This window comes from Mus caroli, unplaced genomic scaffold (assembly GCF_978045245.1).
Source record: "Mus caroli unplaced genomic scaffold, Mus_caroli_1 scaffold_6, whole genome shotgun sequence".
Classification (NCBI taxonomy): domain Eukaryota; kingdom Metazoa; phylum Chordata; class Mammalia; order Rodentia; family Muridae; genus Mus; species Mus caroli.
The window spans coordinates 108,280,142-108,304,898 of NW_028227261.1; the positions used below are offsets into that span (position 1 = coordinate 108,280,142).

Sequence of the window (24,757 nt, forward strand, 5' to 3'; positions counted from 1 at the left end):
CTCTTTGTTTGCTGTATTTTTTAAATCTTTATTTAGTTTGCAAAGTAGCAAGAAAACATTATTCAAAAGCAAAGTGATAATACAGATCAGAAATAGACTGTAAGGAACAGGCCACCTGAGTAAGAAATTAAATTTAAATTTAAAATGTATTTAAATGTTTCGAGACAAGGTCTCACTGTAGAGTCCTGGCTAGCCTGGAACTTGCAATAATCCAGCCTGGCTGCCAACTCATAGCCTCTCTCCCAGGCCCTGGGGTTAAAGTCACGCGACACCACATTCAGTGGGCTCTTTTGATTTTTTTTGTAGCTCTGGCTGTCTTAGAATTTGTTCTGTAGACCAGGCTAGCCTCAAACTCAGAGATCTGCCTGCCTCTGCCTCCTGAGTGCCGGGATTGCACGTACAGACAGGAACCACTATGCCCAGCTTTTTTTGATTGTTAAGGCAAAAATGTATGAATCCCAGGCTGGCCTCAAATTCACTGTGTAACAGATGAGAAAACTTTTATTCTGATAGGTCAGCATTTATTTAAATGTGGTTTAGAAGAAATGTAATCTGTCGTTCCACGGCCTGTGGTTTCGCTGATGATGTTCATGGCTTCTTACAACAGTGGCATAAAAATTTCATCTTAAACACTTAGAGGGAAATGAGTTTATTCAAGGACAAATAAGTAAAAACACAGGAGAAATGAAGGCAGAACGTTAACAACCTGAATATTGTGGAGCTGCTTCCTGAGGCCAGGGCATGAGGTAGACGGACTGCCAACAAGGAGCTCAGAATGCCAGTCAGTCAGCGCCAGCTGCCTCCCAGCCTGGATGACACACCAGTCTCTCTCTGGGCCTCCATTTCCTTATTTATGAAATGTAGGGGTGCTTTCCTTAGCTCTGTGATTCAGTGCTTCTAGATCATTTAATGCTATTAAGGTCATGAACTGTAGAGTAGCAGCTTGTATCGTAAGGCCACCTTTGTGCCAGGCACTGTTGAAAGCTGTCTATAAATCGCTCTTCTTAATCCTCATAACTGCCCTGAAAGGTGGATACTCCGATGCTCATAAGAGAGTTGACATTAGAGGGAAGACTTAGACAGCATCTTGAAGAATCTGCTTGGGTGTCTCTAATCATTGCTGAGTCCCAGTGCTTTGTTCCTGTTCACTCTCCAAGACCATGCTCAGCTCTTTAAATTTTTTTAAAAAATGATTTATTTTATTTTTTTTAAAGACATGGTTTCTCTGTGTAGCCCTGGCTGTCCTGGAACTCAGTCTGTAGCCCAGGTATGCCTTGAACTCAGAAATTCGCCTGCCTCCCAAGTGTTGGGATTAAAGGCGTGCACCATCATTGCCCGGCAGATTTATTCATTTTATTTTTTGTGTGTGAGTATTCTGCTTTCAAGTACGAATGTTTACCATAAGCTTGCTCGCAGAGGTCAGAAGAGGATGTTGGATCCTCTGGAACTGGAGCTATGGATGGTTGTGAGCCACCACATGGGTGGTGGGAATGAAACTCGGGCCCTTTGCAAAGGACAAGGGCTCTTAACTACTGAGCACTTGTCTCTCGAGCGCCCACCCTCGTCTCTTTACTTCAAGGTTTTGTTTGGTCTTGATGAGATGGTGCTGGGGCTTGAACCCAGGCCTTGCACGTGCTAAGCATGGCCTTCACCTTTAGGCCACACCCCAGACCCTTCCCTAGTTTCATCTTCTTTCTTTTCCTACTCCTGGCTCTCATTGGGTAACCCTGAATTGCCTGGAACTCCAATATGCAGACCAGGCTGTCTTCAAATTCACAGAGCCCTACCTGCCTCTGCTCCACCAAGTGCTGGGCTTAAAGTTGTGCTCCCCTCTTCGTTTTCTACGGTCAAGTTTCTAGTGGGGTATCCAGCAGTCTGCATGGTTCTGAGTACAGAGTAGTCAACACATGAGCAGAGAAAGAGCAAGTGTGAAAGGCCACAAAAAGGAGATGAGGAAGAAAATATATTGTTACCCTATTGGATTGAATACCAGGAGAGCCAGGTAGGTAAGAACAGGGCCAGCCTCACGGTCCAAACTGCCTCTCTCTGCCACTATAGATGCTGTCATCCTTGGCTTTCATTGCCGACAGACACGACGTAACTGGGAAATCTTCCGAGGAGGGCCCACTTGAGGAACTGCCCAGATCAGATTGGCCTTGTGGGCATTCTGTGGGGGATGTCTTTTTTTTTTTTTTTTTTTTTTTGGTTTTTCGAGACAGGGTTTCTCTGTGTAGTCGTGGCTGTCCTGGAACTCACTCTGTAGACCAGGCTGGCCTCGAACTCAGAAATCCGCCTGCCTCTGCCTCCCGAGTGCTGGGATTAAAGGCGTGTGCCACCACGCCCGGCTTGTGGGGGATGTCTTGATGGTCAATTGATATAGGAGGTCCCAGCCCACTGTGGGTGGGGCTATGTTTTGGACATGTGGTCCAGGACTGTATAAGAAAGCTACCTAAGCATGAGTCTTCATGATCTAATGAAGTTTCACCCCTCCATGGTTTCTGCTGTACTTCCTTGACTGTGTATGAGTTCCTTGGTCAGAGGCAATGCCCTGTGGACCACCAAGCAAGCCTGGCTTCAAGTTCCTACCCCGGATTCCCTCAAGGATGATCTGTCACTTATACACTAAAATTGGCCCTTTCCTCCTAAGTTTCTGTTGGTCAGAGTGTTTTGTCACAGCAATGAGTGAGATGCGGGAGGTGTGACATGCTCCCATGCTCCTGTGGTCTCCTCTATAGACTGGGAATCTCCAGCGTATCTGCCTTGAAGGATGTTATCATGTGTTTTTATCGTACATGAAATACATAGGACAGTACCTAGGATATAGCAAACAAAGGCTAAATAAATATTAATTATTATTAATTAAATAATTAAATTATTTAAATAATTATTAATTATTATTATTATCTCTGTGGAATAAAGTGAAGAATGCATGCCTATCAGGAAAAAAATATAAGATGCTATTACATCAGAGTTCTGCTATCCTTCCGTTTCCAGCTGATGGCTAAGGCCAGGTTCATCGTAGGCTATAACCTGCAATGTCTTCACTTTTTCAGTCCAGAGGCAGCAGCCTTAGGTATCCATCTCTCCCTTCAGAACAGAAATACTAACATTAAGGGATCATGGGGCAGCCAGGTGTGGTGATGCTGTGTGTGCTTGCAGCTGTTGGGAGGTTGAACTCAAAGGCCAACCTGTGTTATATGGAAAGGTCTGGGTGCCAACAAACAAAAAAACGGCAGCAGAAATTTATTCAGTGTTTGGTGAATGAATATAGCACAGCAGATGTATTTATATATGAAAAATAAAAATATGTGCTAACAAGTGAGATCATGGTTCTGGAAAGAGAGATTATTCTAGATAGGAAAAGGCGGTAGAATTGTGGAATCAGACAGCCTTGGTTTTGAGCCTTAGCTCTGTGGGTTTTTTTTGTTTTGTTTTGTTTTGTTTTGTTTTGTTTTTTTTAAAGTTAGGTGACCCAGGGATGCAATTTAAACTCATCGAACTGTTGTTTCTCACCAGTGAGATGGAAATCATACTGGCAAATCTGAGATACTTCAGGTAAGGGCTGGGTACTCACCGTGAGGTCACAGAGTGTCTATTGTCAGCATCTTCAGCAGCATCAAAGTTTTTGTGATGCATTGCCACCTGGAAGGCTGGGCACAGGGAAGAATACTGGCAGTCAATGGTACTGTACGTGTTGGAAAGACTCACGGAGAAATAGGGAGGGCAAAGGTGCTGTTTGATTGGCATGGGAGAGAACACCTGGAAGCTGACCTTACTGTCTGGACCAAGGTTAGTCTTTCTTCCACAGACATCCTAAGACTTTATAGGATTACAGTCAGGGCAATGATGGGTTTAGGGCCAGCAATAGGGGAAATGTTCCAGCTACTTGTACAGGGTAGGTTGGGAGAGTGAGCAGAAACAGAGGGAACAGACCTCTTTGGAGGTTCCACCCGTACTTCTAACAGAGGGGTGGAAAACGCAGAGGTGGTCTGAGGAGAAAGAAGAATGACAAGAGGGACATTGGTAAGATGGAGTTCACTGGGTTGGATAAGAAGGTAGACTGCCAGGGGTGGAGGAGGAGAGGAGAAGGTGGAGAAGAAGGATGAGGAGAGGAGAAGGTGGAGAAGAAGGATGAGGAGAGGAGGGGGGAAGAGGAAAAGGAAAAGGAGGAGAAGGAAGAAGAGGAAGAGGAGGAAGAGGAGAAGGAGGAGGAGGGGAAGGAGGAGGAGGAAGGGAAGGAGGAGGAGGAGGGGAAGGAGGAGGAGGAAGGGAAGGAGGAGGAGAAGGGGAAGGAGGAGGAAGAGAAGGAGGAGGAAGGGGAAGGAGGAGGAAGAGAAGGAGGAGGAGAAGGAAGAAGAGGAAGAGGAGAAGGAGGAGGAGGGGAAGGAGGAAGAAGAGAAGGAGGAGGAGGAGGGGAAGGAGGAGGAGGAAGGGAAGGAGGAGGAGAAGGAAGAAGAGGAAGAGGAGAAGGAGGAGGAGGGGAAGGAGGAGGAGGGGAAGGAGGAAGAAGAGAAGGAGGAGGAGGAGGGGAAGGAGGAGGAGGAAGGGAAGGAGGAGGAGGAGGGGAAGGAGGAGGAGGAAGGGGAAGGAGGAGGAAGAGAAGGAGGAGGAGGAGAAGGAAGAGGAGGAGGAAGGGAAGGAGGAGGAGGAGGGGAAGGAGGAGGAGGAAGGGGAAGGAGGAGGAAGAGAAGGAGGAGGAGGAGAAGGAAGAGGAGGAGAAGGAGGAGGAGGAGGAGGAGAGGAAAAGTTAGGCCGGGAGGCACAGCTTGTATTTCCAGATCCTAGCTATGTAGGAGGCTGAGTCAAGACGGTTGCTGGTTCAAGGCATGCTTGGCTACAGAGGATACTTGGCCAGCCTGGGAAATTTACTGAAAAACTTCTCAAAATAAAAAGTCTTAAAAAAACAACAAAAACCCTTCTCATCAAAAAAAAAAAAAAAAAAAAAAAAAAGGCTTTGGACATAGCTCAATAGTAATAGTAGGCCTAGCATGTATCCCATGTTCATGCCCCAGTACCATAAAAAAATGTATTTCCTGTTCATGCCCCAAATAATATCAAGCTCTCCTCTCTTAAGAAGGCTTTTGACTCTTTATCTTGTTTGGATGTCTGCCCCCCTGTGTTCATTGGTATTATTTTGATTTTTTTGAGAGGGAATCTCATGTAGCCCAGGCTGGTCTTGAACTCACACTTAGGTAGCCAAGGTTAGCCTTGACCTTCTGGTCCTCTTGAACCTGGGACTATAGATGTGCAACATCGCACCTGTTTTATACAGTGCTGAGGCTCAAACTCCAGATGCCATGCGGGCTAGCGATCGCTGTATTAACTGGGCTCGTCTCCAGATCAGCTGTGCTGAGGTTTAAGCATCGTGAGGCCCCTCGGCTGTAAAGAGTGATCACCAGGGAATACTGGAAAGATGAGAGAGCTCTTCATGCTCACTTACGTTGGTACTATGCATCCCTGTACTAGTTGTGAGGAGAGAGTTGAGCTGTCTAAGGTGCACTGGCAAGAGGAACAGGGGCTCAGTCAACCCTGCCCACACAAGGAGAGTGAAAGCAGCCTGTGAGGAGGAAGGGGAGAGTGGGGAATGAGCAACTCAGGGAACCACAATCTACCAGTGAGTTTCAAGGAGGAAGGAAGTGCTGGTGTGAGCATGAGCGAGCTGCAAAGAAGCTGAAGACCCGACATTGGGCAGGGACTACTGGGCTTTCCCATTAGAAATACTCTCATTCAGCCAGGTTGTGGTGGTCCATGCCTTTAATCCCAGCACTCAAAAGGCAGAGAGGCAGGAGGATCTCCTTGGGTTCAAGGCCAGCCAGGGCTGCTGATCAAGTTCCAGGACAACCAGGGTTACACAAAGAGACCCTGCCTTGAAAAACAACAAGAAACAAAACAAAACAAAACAACAACAAGAGAAGGACTCTCTGATGTTTTAGGTGGAAGGAAAAGTAGATTGCATGTGGCTGGGAGTGAACACATGGGGTCTTGCTGTTCATGTTTTCATTGTTGGCACTAACCTCCGCACCTCGCTAGGCAAGTGCTCTGTCTCTCAGCTACCCTCTCATCACCTGAAGTGTGGGGTAGGAGGGTCTGAGAATGCATTATTAGTTCCATTGTTCAGGAACAAACAGACAGAGGTCCAGTGATGGCTTAATAAGGTGGAAGTCTTTCCCCAGGTGAGTGTCCACTCCCTAAGGTCTAGTCATTGATGCTTACCTGAGTCCTTATTAAATACTTTAATATTTGTGCGTACACACAATAGAATACATGCGTACGATATAGTATCATGCTTAATATTAAAAGTTTGGGCCCATGCTTTTAAGGTAGCAGTGGCTAGACGGAAGCCAAGCTTCAGCCGTTCCAAAGCTGCAGAAAATATTATCTGGTGTTTCAAGCAGCATCTGTGTGAGCAGAGACAGCATTCATTATCATCTGAGCGCAGGCTGACAGGGACGCTCCATGCATTCTTTGAGGAACAACCAGAAGCTTCCGAAAGTATTTTGTCAAGAAGAGGAGTCAAGGCTGGTGTGGTACTGCATGCCTTTGACCCCAGCACTCAGAAGGCAGAGGCAGGTGGACTGCTGTGAGTTGGGAGGCCAGCCTGGTCTACTTAGTGAGTTTCAGGCTAGCCAGAACTGCACAGTGAGGCCCCTCTTGTGACTTTGGACCCCAGCCTCCCTGGAACTCTTCAGTTCCGCAGTAAATGTTGCCTAGACATGTGGGCCTCACGTCCACACAACCTCTCACTTCCTATAGAGCTCTCTTGGACTCCTTACTCACAGAATCCACCCGATTCTTCTGTTTTACAGAAAGGAAACCGAGTAGAAATAAGTGACTCACACCGAATTGCCCTGTGAGGAGATGGCACGGCCCGTGCCTTTTGCTCTCTTTGGTGACTTCAAAGCCTGTTTGTGTAGCCTTAACAACACTACAGACTAGCTAAGGGATGACGAATCAAAGCAGACCAACGCTCTCCTGTCCTCTTTAAAGGCTCTGAAATTCTATCAGTCAGTGATGCAGGCCTGTAATTCTAGACACTTGGGAGGCTGGGACAGGAGGATTGAGAGTTTAAATCTAGGGCTGGCAAGATGGCTCAATGGGTAAAGGCACTTGCTGACAAACCTGACCCTGAGTACAATCCCTGGAATCCAAATGGTGTATGGAGTCTGTACCAGGGTGCATGTGGGCACACACACCTTCTCTCTCTCTCCTCTCCTCTCTTTCTTTCCCCTTTCATTCCCTCTCTCTCCTCTCTTTCTCCCTCTCTCTCCTCTCCCTCTCCCCCCTCACACACACATATACACACATAGTCTCACACATTCTCTCTCTCTCTCTCTCTCTCTCTCTCTCTCACACACACACACACACACACACACACACACACACACACACACACACACACAGAGACATTCAAATAAATAATTAAAAAAAAAAAGAACAATGGCAAAACCCCTCAGTCTAGCCTCAAATGATACTATCATTTTCTGGTCAGCTTTGTTACTGAGTCAACTGGCTGTGTCTGCTGCATGGCTAAGCTGTTTCCTCAGCTCTCTCATCTCCATGAAGACTTCCAGCCAGGGGTTCTCAGCTGTATGCTTCCTTCCCTCCTGTGCTTCCAGTCCATCTGGGCCTCTGAAAGACACAGCCAAGACCCTTCTCCTTACCTAGACCTGCTGGGTGGCCAGACAGGACAGCCATCCCCTGTCTTGATACCTACATCTGTGTAGTTCAAGAAGGGGCCAGGCTTGGAGGCTGAGACCCAGGTTCCCAGCTCAAGCTGTCTTTCTAGCTCTGCGGCCTTAGTTTTACCAGTGTCCTCATGGCGTTCCTTGCTGTGAAAAGGGAGGACAGTAAGAGCTATGTTGTAAAGATGTTGCAAGGACCCAGTGAAATGCTAAATGAGGCCCTGTGTTAGGTTAATTGTCTGTTTCCACCATCTTGAAGAATCTTCATGGTGTTCGAAGGAAGATACCTGGATTTTCATTTTTGCCCTGGGCCTCAGCAAATTACACATCTGGTTTAACCTGTATGGCCACAGGCAAATCTATATTTAACCTCTCTGGGTGCCACAGTCTGTAATGAACTGAATTGAATTGTTAGGGAAGAAACTGTGGGGTCAATCTGCAGGCCTTCCTTTACTTCACAGCAATAACATCTGACAAGAAGTTTAAGGGAGACGCGAGTCCTCCCCAACTAAGCAACCTTCCTCAGGCTTCCTGCACATCCCGCTTTTCTGGTTCCCTGTCCCGGGCTGGGCTGCTCTCTGGCTGTGCTCTCCCTCCCGGCAGCACATTCAAACTAAAGGGTTCATCTTCCTCATACCTTCCCTTACTGGTAATGGCAACTCCATCCTCCCTTTGTGCAGACCCAAACTCTTCTCTTTGGCTTTTCTGACCCACATCCGATTTGTAAATTAACCCAGAGCACCTGCATTCTTTCTTTCTTTCTTTTTTTTTTTTTAATATAGGGTGACCTTGGGTTTCTTTTCTTTTTCTTTTTTTTAAAACATGTTTATGGACATTTTATTTTATTAAGATTTATTTATTTATTATATGTAAGTACACTGTAGCTGTCTTCAGACACTCCAGAAGAGGGAATCAGATTTCGTTACGGATGGTTGTGAGCCACCATGTGGTTGCTGGGATTTGAACTCAGGACCTTCGGAAGAGCAGTCGGAGCTCTCTTAACCACTGAGTCATCTCTCCAGCCCCAGCGTTAGTTATTTCTGACCACCACTTCTTCAACACGGTTGAAGCCCACCCTGTGGTCGCCTCTCATGTTCATCCTTATGATCTTCTGACTGGTCTCCCTGCTTCACCACCTCCTCAGCCCACCCAGTGGCCACATCCATCCTTTAAAGACAGGAGTCAAATTGCCTTAGTCCTCTGCTCAGACCATCCGTGGCTGTCTATCTCACTAGGTCCCCTCTGAGCCCCCACCTCTTATCCCTCCCTCTCCTCAGGTTCTCCAGGCCCTCTGTGCTGTCAGCATCCTGGCCCTTCTCCTTCCATTTTGTTAGCTGCCCAAGTCAAGCCCCACCCTCCCACATCACTTAAAGATAGCAGCCACCATTGGCCCCCTTTATTCTTAGCTTATAATTATAATTCCTGGCTATTATTGTCTTTGGATGCACCTCCACCACGCCCACCCCCTGGCTCTCTGAATCTTTGTATCCCCCCCCCCCATCTCTTTGTCTCTCTCCCTCTCTCTCTCTGCCCCCCCCCCCAGGGTTTCTCTGTGTAATAGACATAGCTGGCTGTCCTGGAACTCCTGTGTACCATTACACACTGCTTCTGTCCCTCTTTTATTTTTTATTTCCTTTTTTTGTTTTTGTTTTTTTTGGGGGTTTTTTTGGTTTGTTTTTTGAGACAGGGTTTCTCTAATCAGCCTTGGCTGTCCTTGAACTCACAGAGGTCCTCCTGCTACTGCCTGAGTGCTGGGATTAAAAGCAAGCACCATCCTCTTTTTTAAAACTGTAAGCTAAGGTGGGTAGTGGTGGTGCACACTTTTTAATCCCAGCACTTGGGAGGCAGAGGCAATCGGATCTATGAATTCCAGGCCAGCCTGGTCTACAGAGTGAGTTTCAGAACAGACAGGGCTACACAGAGAAACCTTGTCTCTAAAAACAAACAAACAAAAGCCCAATTTACAAACTACATAACGTCAGGGACTTCCTTTTTTTAGTTTTTTTGTTTGTTTGTTTGTTTTGGTTTTTGTTTGTTTTTTGAAACAGGGTTTCTCTGTGTAGCCCTAGCTGTCCTGGAACTTACTCTGTAGACCAGGCTGGCCTCGAACTCAGAAATCTGCCTGCCTCTGCCTCCCAAGTGTTGGGATTAAAGGCATGCGCCACCACTGCTGGCCTTACACTCTTCACCTTCCTACCTCAGCTTGCTGAGAGCTGCCCATTGATGAATGATGATAAAAAGCATTCTAGAACAGCTGGTGGCACTGTAACTCACAGCAGCGGAATATCTCACCCGAGGAAGCTGTCTGCACACACAGTACCGAGGGCACTGGTGGAGATGACTGGGACCAAACCTCCTTTAAGATCATGCTATGGGGACAGACAGGTGACTTGGGATTGGTAATTGCCCATCCTGCCAAGAGCTTGTAGCCGAGAGAGAGGGTTTATATACATTTGCACATATCTCTAGAATAAGGCACCCTTGTTATAAAGACCTGGCCTTGTGGGTACGATGCTTGCTTGGCCTCTCCTCTCCCACTCTGTTATAGAGTTAGATACAGAAGGGCTGTACGCTAGGGCTTGCAGAAGAACAGAATAGCTATTTCTGTCCCAAATTCCCGCTCTTGGCACTTATCACATCAGAGACACCTTGCCTGACTTCCAATCTAGGTCTCTCCAAAGTGTCTCCACTGCTCCCTCCACCCTCAGTTGGTTGTCAACTTGAGACCCCACCCTCCAGAGTCTCTCCTCACACCTCTTCTAGATACAGGGATCGTGGGGCAGTCACAGAGATGGCCTTGGGGAGTTGTCTTGGAGCACAAAGGATCTATGTTCTATGTCCTTCCAATAAAGATGTGTCCTTGGGCTGGCAATTTGGCTCAGTTGGTAGAGTACTCAGCTAGCATTCATGAAGTCTTGGGTTCCATCTTCAGCACCAGATAATCTGGGTAATATAATTTCAGTACTTCTGGCATTAGAGGGGGAGACAGAAGGGTCAGACATTCCAAACTCAAATCCAGTTGCATACTGGGTTCAAGGCCAACCTGGAATACATGGATCCATGATTTTAAAAAACAATGTACTCTGTCCCTTTTAAGTATGAAGACCTCAGAGACTATATTGGCCACCTCTGTGGCCTGACAATTTTGCTCAGAAGGTAGATAGCACAGGGTGGACATCCTGTCCAGTCTGCTCCATCCCTGAACAGGTGTCAAGAACTCAGAAGGAAATCTGATTAAGAAGTAGTTTTGCCATCCTCGGAAGGCATTCTCACAAGGATTCTATAACACTGTTTTATTGAACTATCACCCAACTATTAAAAATTACATTATTCTAGGGCCAGATATGGTGACACACAACTTTAATCTCAGCAGGCAGAAGCAGGTGGAATTCTGTGAGTTCAAGGCTAGCCTGGTCAACATAGTGCTATCCAGGACAGCCAGAGCTATAGAGAGATACCCTGTCTCAACAAACAAACAAACAAACAAACAAACAAACAAACGAATAAAAACCAAAACAAAACAAAAGAACACAATACCAGGAAAAAACCCCAAACAACAACAAAACAAAACCCAGAAATCAAAGAGCTTACAACATTTAAAATGCTGGTCTAGATTATAAAACATAATTTTCAAAAACATCTAAGAGGTGGATTAGAAACTCATTCTTCCCCATGAGGTCCCGCTGACTAGCTCCCCTGGGAGTTACCTGAACTTTCCGTGGTTTACTTGCAAGATGGAGAGGTAAGTAACAGAAGGAGGTGTAAATCTTGCTTGTTTGTTACAAGGGTAACCCGTTAGTGGTGGGCACTCAGGTGTCTGCTGTGTCATTGTCAATCCTTTTCAGAATGATTCAAAGCTTATTTCTCAGCTAGCATGGTGACACACATCCCCCAATCCTAGCACGCAGGAAGCTGGGGCAGGAGGATGGTGAGTTGAGGTCGGCCTGGGCGGTGTGAGGCGATCCTGTCCAAAGCAAACAAGAATAAGGAAGGAAAGTAGAGTTTGGCAGATCAAGTTATAGTTTAAACTACGAAATGCATGTGTGCCACCACACTCTGCTAATTACAGCCGTTCTTTCTTTCTTTTTTAATATCTAATTATTTTTTTATTAGATGTTTTCTTCATTTACATTTCAAATGCTAGCCCCTTTCCTAGTTTCCTCTCTGAAAATCCCCTATATCCTCCCTCCCCCCAATTACAGCCTTTCTATGTGTTTTCTTATATACACATATAACATAGAGAAGGTATATAGTACATGTGTGCATAAAGAGAGAGAAGGTGCCTGGAGAGATAGAGGGAAGAGATGGAGAAGTTTTCATGTAGCCCAGGCTGGCCCCTAACTATTTCTTCTTCTTCTTCTTCTTCTTCTTCTTTGTCGAGACAGGGTTTCTCTCTATAGCCCTGGCTGTCCTGGAACTCACTTTGTAGACCAGGTTGGCCTGGAACTCAGAAATCTGCCTGCCTCTGCCTCCTGAGTGCTGGGATTAAAGGCGTGCGTCACCACACCCGGCCCCTAACTTCTTATACAGCCGAGGATAGCCTTGAACTTCTGACCCCTCTGCCTGTACCTGCCAAGTGCCAGAATAGCAGTGTGTGTCACTGTGCTGCACCCATATCCTTATTAATAATAAAGCAGCTAACATTTATTGATCTTCAGTATGTTGGATACCAAAGGTACCATTGATCAATGTACTGGGCATATGGAAGATGTCTTGTATGGCTGAGTAGATGTGACTGTCCCTGGGAATCCACAAAGCCAACGCTACTGTCTCCATGTTCCAGGTCTGAGCTGGCTCCTGGCTAACTTGAACTAGGGTGGCTCTGGAACTCAAACTTTTTCCCTCTCAGTCTGTCTCCAGAACACAATGGGCCCCATGTCTCCTGACCTTGGCCTCCATGTTCCCTCCTTGGCTGAGCCATGGTCCCCTGTGCCTATTGTCTTCAGTCCACCTATCTGATGGCGATAGAGCAGTTCCTTCGATTTCAACTTCATTTCTGGAACATAATGCCAGGTCTTTTCCCTCAGAGAGGCTCTTCCCCACCCGGTCCACCCCTGGGTTTGTTAATAGTGAGCTTCACTATTTATTCTGACTGGTGAGCAGTGGAGATTAGCTTTGTTAGCCTAGTTAGGGTTATGTGTCTACTGTCTACTCTAGGGTCATAACAAAAACAAGGCTTGCTGATAATTTGCAAGCAACAGCTTATGGTGAAAAAAGCCACACCTAGGAAGATTAATCAATAGCCTACCTAGGAAGAGTAATCAATAGCTAACTCTATAAGCTTCCCTTTCATAAGAAGTGTATGAAACAGGCAAGAGTGACTGTTCGCTCATTTTGCAAATAGAGGCACAGGAAAGGGATGTGGGTTGCGCCGGGCCACTGAGTTGGTCAGAGCCCAAACCCTGGGATCTTCCTATACATGGCCACCTCCATTCATGAAAAAAGCCATCCTGGCCACAGCCTGGGATGGCACAGCCACTTGGTGTCCTGAAAAGGAACCCAGGCATATGCTAGCACACAGACCTACATGGCTGCCGAGTGGGAGGTTGCACACGCTAGACTGTGTCATGGGGGGTTCCCTGTATAAACAGTGAGCTCGCAGCTTCACAGGGCCAATGCCAGCCATTTCCCCCTCACACCTGTGCAGTGTGATAAAGAAAGTGGAATTTGCCCACAGCTGTGGTCTAACCAGATAAAACTTTTAGGCGGGAAGTGACAAGCAAACTTGAATGTGTGTGTCTGTGGCTTTCTTTTCTTCTTCTTCTTTTGAAGTGTTGGTCTTGATATTTTCAAAAAGCTTTTAGGCTGCTTGTGAAGTCAGAGCAAATACCAAGAAGGCATTGTGGCAAGATGGACACGGGGAAGGGCCGACCTCGTCTGAAGCTCCCCCAGATGCCTGAACCTCATCCACAGAAGTCCTATGCTCCAGGTAAGGAGTGGGGGCTGCTGGGGAGATTTACTTTTTTAGTCGTTTGGGTCCTGGTCAGACGAAAGGGGCAACGGGCTGCATCCATGGGAAGATGGGCCTGACGCACTGAGCTGCATTTGGATGCTAAGAACGCAACAGTCTAGAGAAACACAAGGGGCAATAAAGAAATTGTTAGTAAGAAATTCTCTGAAATGGGAAACAGTTGAGACACCCAGGGATGAGCAGCTGTGGCAAGAGGGGTCCTGCTCCTCCCGGCCTGAGGCACTGGGAAGGATGTGGCAACAGGTATCTCCACTAGGGTCTGACATGGCCAAATGCTTACTCTTCTGGCTTCTAATTTACCTTAAGGTCTCTTCTAAAGTAACATTTCTCAAAATGCTATGTGGAACCCTGGGCTCTGAACTATCCTAGGGCACAGTTTGAAAACTTTTAGCTTCTAGTGAACCTATAGACTCTTTCTTGGAATAAAAAAGCTTAAATACACAGGATCACAAAGGTCATCGTTGTATTAAGATAGTTATCGACACTGTTAAAAATTGTGATATAGCAATATATGTGTTTATTTAAAGATGTGTTAAGTCATGTCATACATAGTACCAAATCCAAAGAATCAGTACCTGCAAGCGATCACACGGAAGCTACATGCAAGAATTGCAGTGTCGTGTAGGAAAAAATTTCCTGTCATTTCTTTGAGTGATAAAGTGACACACTGCTAAAACCACTTTTTACTCACATCTGTACTTTGAAGAAAATATAAACTTAATTAGAGGTTGGTAAAAATATAATTTTTATCCATCAAAAATCCCTGAGCTGGGAATATAGCTCGGTAGCATAATGCTTGCCCTAGTATGTGTGAGGGCCTGGGTGAAATTCCCAGCACTCTCAGAGAAAGAAGGAAGGAAGGAAGGAAGGAGGGAAGGAAGGAGGGAGGGAAGGAAAGAAGGAAGAAGGAGGGAGGGAGGGAGAGAGAGAGAGAGAGAGAGAGAGAGAGAGAGAGGAGAGAGAGAGAGAGAGAGAGAGAGAGAGAGAGAGAGAGAGAGAGAGAGAGAGAGAGAGAGGAGAGAAGAGAAAGAAAGGGAACTGTTGCCCTAAGAGTAAGAGTCCTGGTCCCAGGGCACTCCCTTCCTCTCCAGCCTCCCAAAACATTTTAAACACAATCCTAAGGGCAGAATCTAATAGTAAAAACATAAAAAGGGCTGGAGAAATGGTTCAGTGGTTAAGAGCACTGACAGCTCTTCCAGAGGTCCTGAGTTCAATTCCCAGCAACCACATGGTGCCTCACAACCATCTGTAATGGGATCTGATGCTCTCTTTTGGTGTGTCTGAAGACAGCTACAGTGTACTCATATAAATAAAAATAAAAGCATAACTAGAGCAAGGTGGGATGCCTCTAATCCCAGCATCTAGAGTATTAGGTTAAGGAATTCAAGATCAGGGATGCACCAGAGGAAGACCCTGTCTACCATTCCTCCCTCCAAAAGAATAAAACCAGTTATGTAAATATGCTTATTTTAGTTGGATATTATTAATATTAATTGGCCTTTTAAGACAGAGTTTCTCCGAGTAGCCCTGGCTGGCCTGGAACTCACTCTGTAGACCAGACTAGCCTTGAACTCAGAGATCCTCCTGCCTCTGCCTCCTGAGTGCTGGGATTAAAGTGTACTCCATCATGCTCAGCTGAGTTGATATTATTGCAGTTTGACATATAAGGAAAACCAACCCGTGGTGATGTTCTGTGTGCTTCCCGCGAGTGGGCTGAGCGGCCAGAGAATACGTCACCTAGTTTAAGCACCATGTAACAGGAAAATTACAGTGTTGAAGGCTGTGTCAAGGAACTATTTTTGACCTAATGTTGGGTTAATAAAAGATAAAGTCTTGGCATGCTATCATCACTACACTGTGTAATATGAGGCCTGGTTGAGACAGTGAATGCAGTAGACAGGTCATTATACCAAAGATCATAGAATATGGCCTGGTTAAAAAGTTACTCATGGGGCTGGTGAGATGACTCAGCAGTTAAGAGCATGACTGCTCTTTCAGAGGGACTGAGTTCAAATCCCAGCAACCACATGGTGGCTCACAACCATCCAAAATGAGATATGATGCCCTCTTCTGGTGTGTCTGAAGACAGCTACAGTGTACTTACGTATAATAATAAATAAATCTTTGGGCTGGAGTGAGCGAGACCTGAGCAAGCATAGGTCCTGAGTTCAATTCCCAGCAACCACATGATAGCTCACAACCATATGTATAACTACAGTGTGCTCACATACATAAAGAAATAAATCTTAAAAAAATTGCTCATACAAATATAAATTTATTTTTAAAAAGTCAGTAGGTTGATAGCACATTGCTGTACAAATCTGTGTAGGTCTTGAAGTTTTTCACACTCAAATACTCAAAATGCCTGCTCAGCAGGGCCGTGGTGACGCACACCTTTAATCCTAGCACTTGGGAGGCAGAAGCAGGTGGATCTTTGAGTTTGAGGCCAGCCTGGATTATGGAGCAAGTTCCAGGACAGCCAGGGCTACACAAAGCAGCCCTATCTCAAAAACAAAAACAGACACCCAAAAATTAAAGAAAAAAAAGTCTGCCCTCCCTGGGTGTATTGCTGCAGGTCTTTAATCCTAGCACTTTTAGCACAGAGACAGGTAGATCTCTGAGTCTGAGATCAGTCTACGCAAGTTCCAGACCCAGGCTACATACTGAGACTCTTATTTCAAAAACAAAAAACAAAAACAAAAATCTCTTCCACATATTATTATTATTATTATTATTATTATTATTTTGAAGGTGTAAGGATAGTGAAAACATAATCTTTGAACTAAAAAACCCAGGATAGGGTTTCTAAAATTCTATAGGTAGCTGGTGAGATGGCTCTGTAGGTAGTTAGGAGCACTGGCTGCTCTTCCAGAGGACCTGGGTTCAATTCCCAACAACCCACATGGCAGCTCCTAACTGTCTCTAACTCCAGATCTAGGGTATCTGATGTCCTCTTCTGGCCTCCTTAGGCACCAGACATTCATGTGGTGCAACAGACACACATGCAGGCAAAAACACCTACCATGTGAAATAATTTGATTTAAAAATAAATAAATAGTAACTAACTAAACAAGTTTCTGTGGTGAGATACTTGCCTAGGCCCACCACGGGTCACCGTTACACGCTTTTCTTTTCATCCGCAGACATCATTGGATCTTGGAGTCTGAGAAACAGAGAACAACTGAGGAAGAGAAAAGCTGAGGCCCAGGGGAGGCAGACGTCACAATGGCTCCTTGGGTAGGTTTCTTACCTGAGTGGGGGTGAGTGTGGGCGTGGCTCCTCAGTGGCGAGTGTGGACATGGCACTTGGTGTTGTGCCTGTGGGTTTTTTTTTGTGTGTGTTTGCTTCTAATGCAGAATCCAGTGGGTTGACTCTCTTGCCTAAGGTCTCAGCGGTAGAGCCATGAGGAAGAGAAGTTTTCTCTGCTTTCTTTCTCTGTGTCTCCATCAGTCCCTGCGGCAGGCTCTAGCTGAAAGGCTGCCTGCCTGGTATATTCAGGGTAGCTTCTGCTACCCCTTATTGGGTTTGCCAGTGTTTAAAAGGTATGTAAAGCCTGATTTGGTGGTGCTTACCAGCACGCAAGAGAGTGGTGTTGGAATGTTTCATGTTTGACAGGGCTTAGCGAGAATGCATCCTGAAACACAAAGACTGACTCTTCTGCCTTCTCTTGGGACCCTTTTCCTCCTTCTGAGTTGCCTCGTCCAGCCTTGATATGACGATGGATGTCTAGTCCTGTTGTAACTTGTTATGTCTTCTTGGGTTGATAACCTTGGGAGCCCTGCTCAATTCTGAAGGGAAACAGAGGAGAAGTGGATCTGGGGAAGAGGGGAGGTGGGGAGCAGGGAGGGGAAACTGTGCTCTGGATGTGAGATATGAGAGAATAAATTTTAAAATAATAAATAAAAAATAATAATAATAAAGAGAGGATATGAGGCATGATGGCTCACACCTAAAATCACAGAACTTGAGAGGCAAAGGCGGGAGGATTGCTGTGAACTCCAGGCCAGGCAGGTTGGACTACAGAGTAAAACTCAATGGAGCTGGAGAGAGAGCTTAATAGTTAAAAAAATGTATACACTGCTTTTGCCAAGGACACAAATAATAAGGGCGGGAGAGATGGCTCAGCGGATAAAAGCACTGCCTGCTCTTCCAAAGGTCCTGAGTTCAAATCCTAGTAACCACATGGTGGCTCACAACCATCTGTACTGAGATCAGATGCCCTCTTCTGGTGTGTCTGAAGACAGCTACAGTGTACTTAGATATAATAATGAATAATTTTTTTTAAAAAGTTTTTAAAAAAGTAATAATAATAAATCTTCGTAAAATAAATCAGTAAGATGGCTCGCCGGGTAAAGGAACTTACACTAAGCCTGGCTCCTCACTAGGACCCACACGGTGTGAGTACAGAGCCAACGGTAGGAAGATGTGCTCTGACCTTCACCCATGCACAGTGTAATTTTTTTCTCTGCAATTAATGATGATGATGATAATCAAGGCCAGAGAGATGGTTCAGTGGTTAAGAGTATGTCTACACATACAAACAAAATGTTCATACACATAAAAGAAACTTTAAAGTATAAAGATAAAAAAATATCTGCGTGACCTAAAGTTTCATCCATGCTCCTTTGTGACTCGGGCAAGCTATTCAACCTCTCCATTTCTTATATGTGTTATAGGTAAAATAAATGATATTTTCCAATTTGCTGAATTGACTATAAGAATTACATACAACTTAGGTGAATTACTGGCACAGTATAAGTTAGAACTATGGCATATATATATATATATATATATATATATATATATATATATATACCATCTCTAGTCCTTCTATGTCTCTGACACTATTGTGATTTACTTCTGGCTATGAGGGGATGCTATTATCTCCATTTTGCATAGGACAAAATTGAGGTGCACTAAGATGTTCGGTAACATGCCCAAGGTCAAGATCTAGGAAGTTGGGGACATCAGGCTGGTCATTTTTGCTTATTGGCAAGGCTCCCCCATCCCTCCAAGTTTAATGTGCGTGCATGGATGCTTTGTCTGTGTGTGTATGTACCTGTGCCATGTGGGTACTGGGAGCACTGCTCCTGACTGGTGACCCATCTCTCAGCCCCTGTTTCAGGAATTTATCTAGTAAGCTCTTTCTCCGGCTCCATGGGGCTTTACTCTGTAGCCCACTGTGCCTGGCCTGGAGTTCACAGCAATCCTCCTGCCTTTGCCTCTCAAGTTCTGTGATTTTAGGTGTGGGCCGTCATGCCTCATACCCTCTCTTTTTTAAGCTGGCACTTGGCAGACAGTAAGAATTTTATAACATATAGTGCACCCTGCTAGGTGGCCCAGGAGATAAGGGTGCCTACCCACAAACCTATATCCTGAGTTTGAGTCTTAGAACCCACATGGCAGAAGGAGAGCCAGCTCCTGAAAGCTATCCTCTAGCACACACACACATGTGGTACATTGCACTTCCCCCACCAATAAAATAAATAAATGTAAGGGGAAGAATCATCATTTGACAAAGTTGGGTGGTTAGCATTTGGGAGGGAAGGCAGAGGATTGCCAAGTTTGAGGCCACCCTGGGTTACATAGAAAGAACTTGTCTCAAAAGCAAAGCAAGCAAGCAAGCAAGCAAGCAAGCAAGCAAGCAAGCAAGCAAGCAAAGATTTTATAATTGTCTTGTTACCTTGGAATAATAGTTCAAAAGGCTGAGGTGCCAAGCTGGGCATGGTGGTGCACATCTTTAAAATCCCAGCACTCGTGGAGGCAGAGGAAGGCCAATCTCTGAGTTTGAAGCTAGCCTGGATTACAGAGTGTTCCAGGACAGCCAGAGCCCTGTTTTGAAAAAACAAACAAACAAACAAACAAACAAACAAACAAACAAACGCTGAGATGCCATGACATGACCTTTAAGGTCCCTGCACCTTTATTTGGTTTTATTTTGTAAAGATAGGGCCTCAGAGCCAGGTGTAGAGACACACAACTTTAGTCCCAGCACTTGGGAGCAGAGATAGACAGGTATCCGTGAGTTTGACCCCAGTCTGGTCCACATAGTAATTCTCAGGCCAGCTAAGGCTATCTAGTAAAACACAGTTGCAAAAAGGGAACAAGTGAAAAAGGTAGAGTCTCACACTGTAGCCCAGGCTGACCTAGAACTCAAGGCAGTCCTTTCCCTCAGTTTGTAGAGTAATGTGCTCGCAGGTATATGTCACCACAGCCACAGCCCGGGACTCCTGGGGGAGTACTGTCTATTCAGAGAGGGTATTTCTATCCACACTCAGGGCTTTTGAGGGATTCTCTGTGTAGCCCTTATTGTCCTGGAACTTGCTCTGTAGACCAGACTGGCCTCAAACTTAAGAGATCCACCTGCCTCTGCCTCCCGAGTGCTTAGATTAAAGGTTTATGCCAACACCACCACCATGCGTTTTAAAAGTTAATATTTTAAATTACATTTTACTTACTTAGTATGTGAGTGTGTGGGAGCATGCAAGCATGCAGAAGTCAGAGGACGACTTGTGGGAGTCAGTTCTCTCCCTGACACCGTGTGGATCCTGGGAGTGAATTCAGGTCAACAGGCTTGGCAGTGGGTGCTGAGCCATCTCCTCAGCCCTAATTAAAAATCTTAATTAGCTTGCCAACCAGTGGATTTCCATGGGCTTTTCCATACACCTTTCATTTGGGTTAACACATTCCATCCCTTTTATAAACACATGTGTATGTGTGTGTGTAAGAGTCAGCAAGAAGACAGTGTGATCATCAGGGACACCATCCACCTCCTTTGAGACAGGGTCTCTCATTGGCCTGAGTTCATCAGTTAAGTTCAACTAGCTGGCTAGGAAGGCTTAGGGTTCTCTGCCTCCCCAGCTCTGAGATTACAAACTCATGGCACCACATACTCCGTAGTTTTACATGGGTGCTGAAGATAGCTAGACCTCAATCAAGCCCATTACCATGGAACTATCTCCCCAAGGGTCCTCCCTCCTGCCTCCCTCTCTTTCTCTTTCTCTCTCCTTCCTCCCTCTCTCATTCCATTGCATTGCGTGCATGTACACACACACACCACAGCTCATACATCACACACACACACACACACACACACACACAAGTACACTTTATCTTTAAAACCATAAACTCCTTAAGGAACACTTTCCTAACATGGAACACTTAGGATTATTCATTTTGCAAACATGAAAACTGATGTCTGGGGAGAGGAGTAAGTGCTTGTTTAAGGTCATATAACAAGGCCACAAGGACAGAGGTAGATACTGGAAGCATTCATTTGAATCCTGTAGGCTTTGTTGCTGACATTAATTCTGGTCTCTCCGCAGAGAACAGAAAAAACGCAAGTGTCAGAGAACAGGAAAAGGAAATAAAAGAGGCCGAAAGAGACAAGGGAACGTGGAGCAAAAGGCAGAGCCTTGGTCACAAACAGAAAGGGAAAGGGTGCAAGAGGTATTGGTGTCTGCGGAGGAAGAAACCGAGCACCCTGGGAACTCTGCAACTGAAGCCCTCCCCTTGGTCCCACCCCCCACAAAAGCTGTGCCTGCAGATCCGTGTTCTGAAGTACACCAAGAAAGCATTCAGTGTCAAGAAAGAGCAATACAGAACCATTCTCAAACACACCTCTCTCCTACCACATGCCACGGGATAGCAGTACTTCAACATTCTCCTAAAATGTGCCAAGATATGGCCGAACCTGAGGCATTCTCTCCTAACATGTGCCAGGAGACAGCTGTGCCCCAAACCTATTCTCCCAAAGCACTTGAAGAAATGGCTGCAGCCGAGGCACTCTCTCCTAAAATGTGCCAGGAAACAACTGTGTCCCCAAGCCATTCTTCCAAAGTGCCCCAAGATATGGCTGGACCTGAGGCTCTGTCTCCTGACGTGTGCCAGGAACCAACTGTGCCTCAAGAACATTCTTTGAAAATGTGCCAAGATGTGGCCAGACCTGAAGTCCTCTCTCCTAAAACACATCAAGAGATGGCTGTTCCAAAAGCCTCTCCCTGCATAACACCTGGAGATGCTGCTGGCCTGGAAGGATGCTCCCCAGAAGCCCTCCCCCAATCAGATGTCGCTGAAGGCTGTCCACTTGACACAACCCCCATGTCAGTCACACCAGAGCAAACCACTTTCGACCCAGATCTGGGAATGGCTGTGACTGAAGGCTTCTTTTCTGAAGCCAGAGAATGCACTGTTTCTGAAGGCATTTCTACAAAGACACACCAAGAAGCAGTTGAACCTGAATCCATTTCTCATGAGACTTATAAAGAATTCACTGTGCCTATAGTTTCTTCTCAGAAAACAATCCAAGAATCACCTGAGCCTGAAGAATATTCACCTGAAACATGTCAACCAATACCTGGGCCTGAGAACTATTCACTGGAAACCTGCCATGAAATGTCGGGGCCTGAAGACCTCTCTATCAAGACCTGTCAGGACCGGGATGAGCCTAAACACAGCCTTCCAGAAGGAGCCCAGAAAGTAGGTGGGGCCCAAGGGCAGGACCCCGATGCACAGGACAGTGAGAACGCTGGTGCTTTCTCTCAAGGTAGGGGATTTGTACAGCAACAACTCCCTCAGAATTTGTGATTTAGACAGTAGCCAGTTATTTCAATGGGATCTATGAATATCACTGGATCTTTTCAAGTAAAATGTATTTTCAGGCAACCAACACTCTATTGGCACGCTTCCAAAATATTTAAGTAACTGAAAATTCTAGTTACCTATTTTGAGAAACTACACTAAGAGAAACAAACCTGGAATAGGGTTAATTATGTGCAAAAAAAAAAAAAAGTTCTTTTTGTTTTTTTTTTTTTTTGAGCTAGAACTCACGATGTAGCTGTGCTGGTTGGTTTTCATGCTCAAAACGAAATTCTGGTCCTTTGGAAGAGTAGCAAGTGCTCTTAAGTACACAGTCATTTCTCCAGCCATACACACACACACACACACACACATACACACACACACCTCTTTTAAAACACAGAATCCTGAGCTGGGGGTTGTGGCACACACTTTTAATTCTAGCACTGAAGAGGCAGACACAGAGGAAGGCAGATCTCTGAGTTCCAGGTCAGCCTCCATAGTGAGTTCCAACAGCCAGGGCTACATAATGAGACTGTCTCAAAAACCAAACCAAACAAGCAAACCAAAAGCACCTGGGGCTGGAGGAGAGCAGCCTCAGTGGTTAAGCGCACTCACCAGTTCCCAGGACTCACATGGTGGCTTACAACTGCCTGTAATTCCAGTTCTAGGGGATTTAATGCCCTTCTCGGCATCGCAGGGTCTCGCACACACCAGGTACACATAAATGAACACAGGCACACAAGTACACATAATTATACATCTTCAAAACAGAGCACCTACTGCTCTTTAAAAAAAAAGAACCTCAAGATTATAAAATATTTCTATGACACACCATTTTAATATTTAAGTATCTAATCCAACGGAAATGCTCCTGCACGGTCTGCGGCATGGCCTCCCCTTCCCAAGTGAGTGATTGACAGTGCCAATGTTGTTTACTGAATCTATTATTTTGTATTTTGTTAGATTTTACAGAAATGGAGGAAGAAAACAAAGCAGATCAAGACCCGGAAGCTCCAGCAAGCCCACAGGGTCCTCAAGAGACCTGCCCAGAAAATGGCATCTACAGCTCTGCTCTATTTTAACAGTGCTCAGTGATGGAGCTGCAGTCCAGCTCAATACAGCATACATATCTCTTGTGGTTTCACTGAAATACTGCAGCAATCACTAAAATTTGCATTGCTATTTTAACTTATGCTTTTTTTTTCCATTTGTAGCTCTTATCTGAAAGAGAGAACTAACATTTTTAAGGCTTTAACACATAGACATAGTGTGTGTGTGTGTGTGTGTGTGTGTGTGTGTACCCATGTGAGCACCTGAGGGTGTGTATTTGTATATGGGGGAAGACAGAACAGGGGAAAGGTTTAGTAGCTGATTTTCCCCTATAAGAAGAAACATATATTTGGTAATTCTGAGAAGAAGATAGCAATTCAACATGAACACTTAGTGATTTTGAAAGCATACAGTTTCTTGTAAGTCTTGTCAACTATTGATGTAACAACATCAGAATTTTATTCGAGCTTTACACATCTCTGAGTTAATTGAACAATTCTTATTCTAAAAGTTATTGCAAATTATTTTGGAATTGATAATTGTCGCTTATTTCTGTGTGAACCTGGACCTTCTATTTCTATTTTTTAAACTGTGTTTGTAAAAAAATGTACATTAAATCATTACTATGGTCTTAGTGGTGTTACCAAGATAGCATCTTAGTTTATGCTGGGATGGTAAAACACCTAAGTGCTACCACATCTTTGCTCAGTAGGTTCACTTATGGATTTATTGATTTATTGAATGTATGTGAGGACACTGTAGCTAAACAGATTGTTAGCTACATGTGGTTGTTAGCCTTCATGTGGTTGTTGGGAATTGAATTTTTAGGACCTCTGCTCACTCTGATCCGCCCCGGTTGGCCCCACTCGCTCTGGCCCAAAGATTTACTTATTATTATACTTAAGTACACTATAGCTGTCTTCAGCCAGTGAGCCACCATTTGGTTGCTGGGATTTGAACTCAGGACCTTTGGAAGAGCAGTCAGTGCACTTACCCACTAAACCACTTCACCAGCCACCGCTCACTGGGGTTTAATTTGGTCTCATGGAGGAACAAAACAGAAAACAAATAATTCCAAAACAAAGTGCCAAGTGCAACAGGCTACGCTCTGGCTCTTGGGTGTTTTCCTTTCTATGAGAGTGGCTCTCTTTCTCTTAAACCTCTTGCTTAAAATATATGTTAATTATTATTAATAACCTTCCCCCTCCCCCAGGAAACGGTGTCGGCACCGTGTGAATAGCACACGCAATAGGAGGGGTGCTTTTCTATCCTGGAGGGCTGGAGAGGAGCTGCACAGAAGTCCCAGAGCAGTACAGTTCAAGGTCAAGAGACCTGCATGCCAACTGTGTCAATGTCTGGTCCATATGGGAAAGCTGATTTACATGCTAAAAGTCTATTATAAGGCAGCTAATTTGTTATCGATGTGTAGAGACCCACTTGGACCAGGAGTTTATAGGAGGTTATGGATCTGGGA

The 24,757-nt window shown here is 45.2% G+C and overlaps 1 protein-coding gene across 1 annotated transcript; it reads left to right on the forward strand.

The window, feature by feature from the left end:
• The first annotated feature begins 3,664 nt into the window (after positions 1-3,664).
• On the forward strand, positions 3,665-23,386 carry Hemgn (hemogen). Its single transcript, XM_021160624.2, has 5 exons — positions 3,665-3,789; positions 13,480-13,611; positions 16,797-16,890; positions 20,979-22,198; positions 23,197-23,386. Exons 2-5 carry the CDS (start codon positions 13,533-13,535, stop codon positions 23,313-23,315), a joined length of 1,512 nt encoding a protein of 503 aa, XP_021016283.1. The 5' UTR covers positions 3,665-3,789; positions 13,480-13,532; the 3' UTR covers positions 23,316-23,386.
• The last annotated feature ends 1,371 nt before the right edge of the window (positions 23,387-24,757 follow it).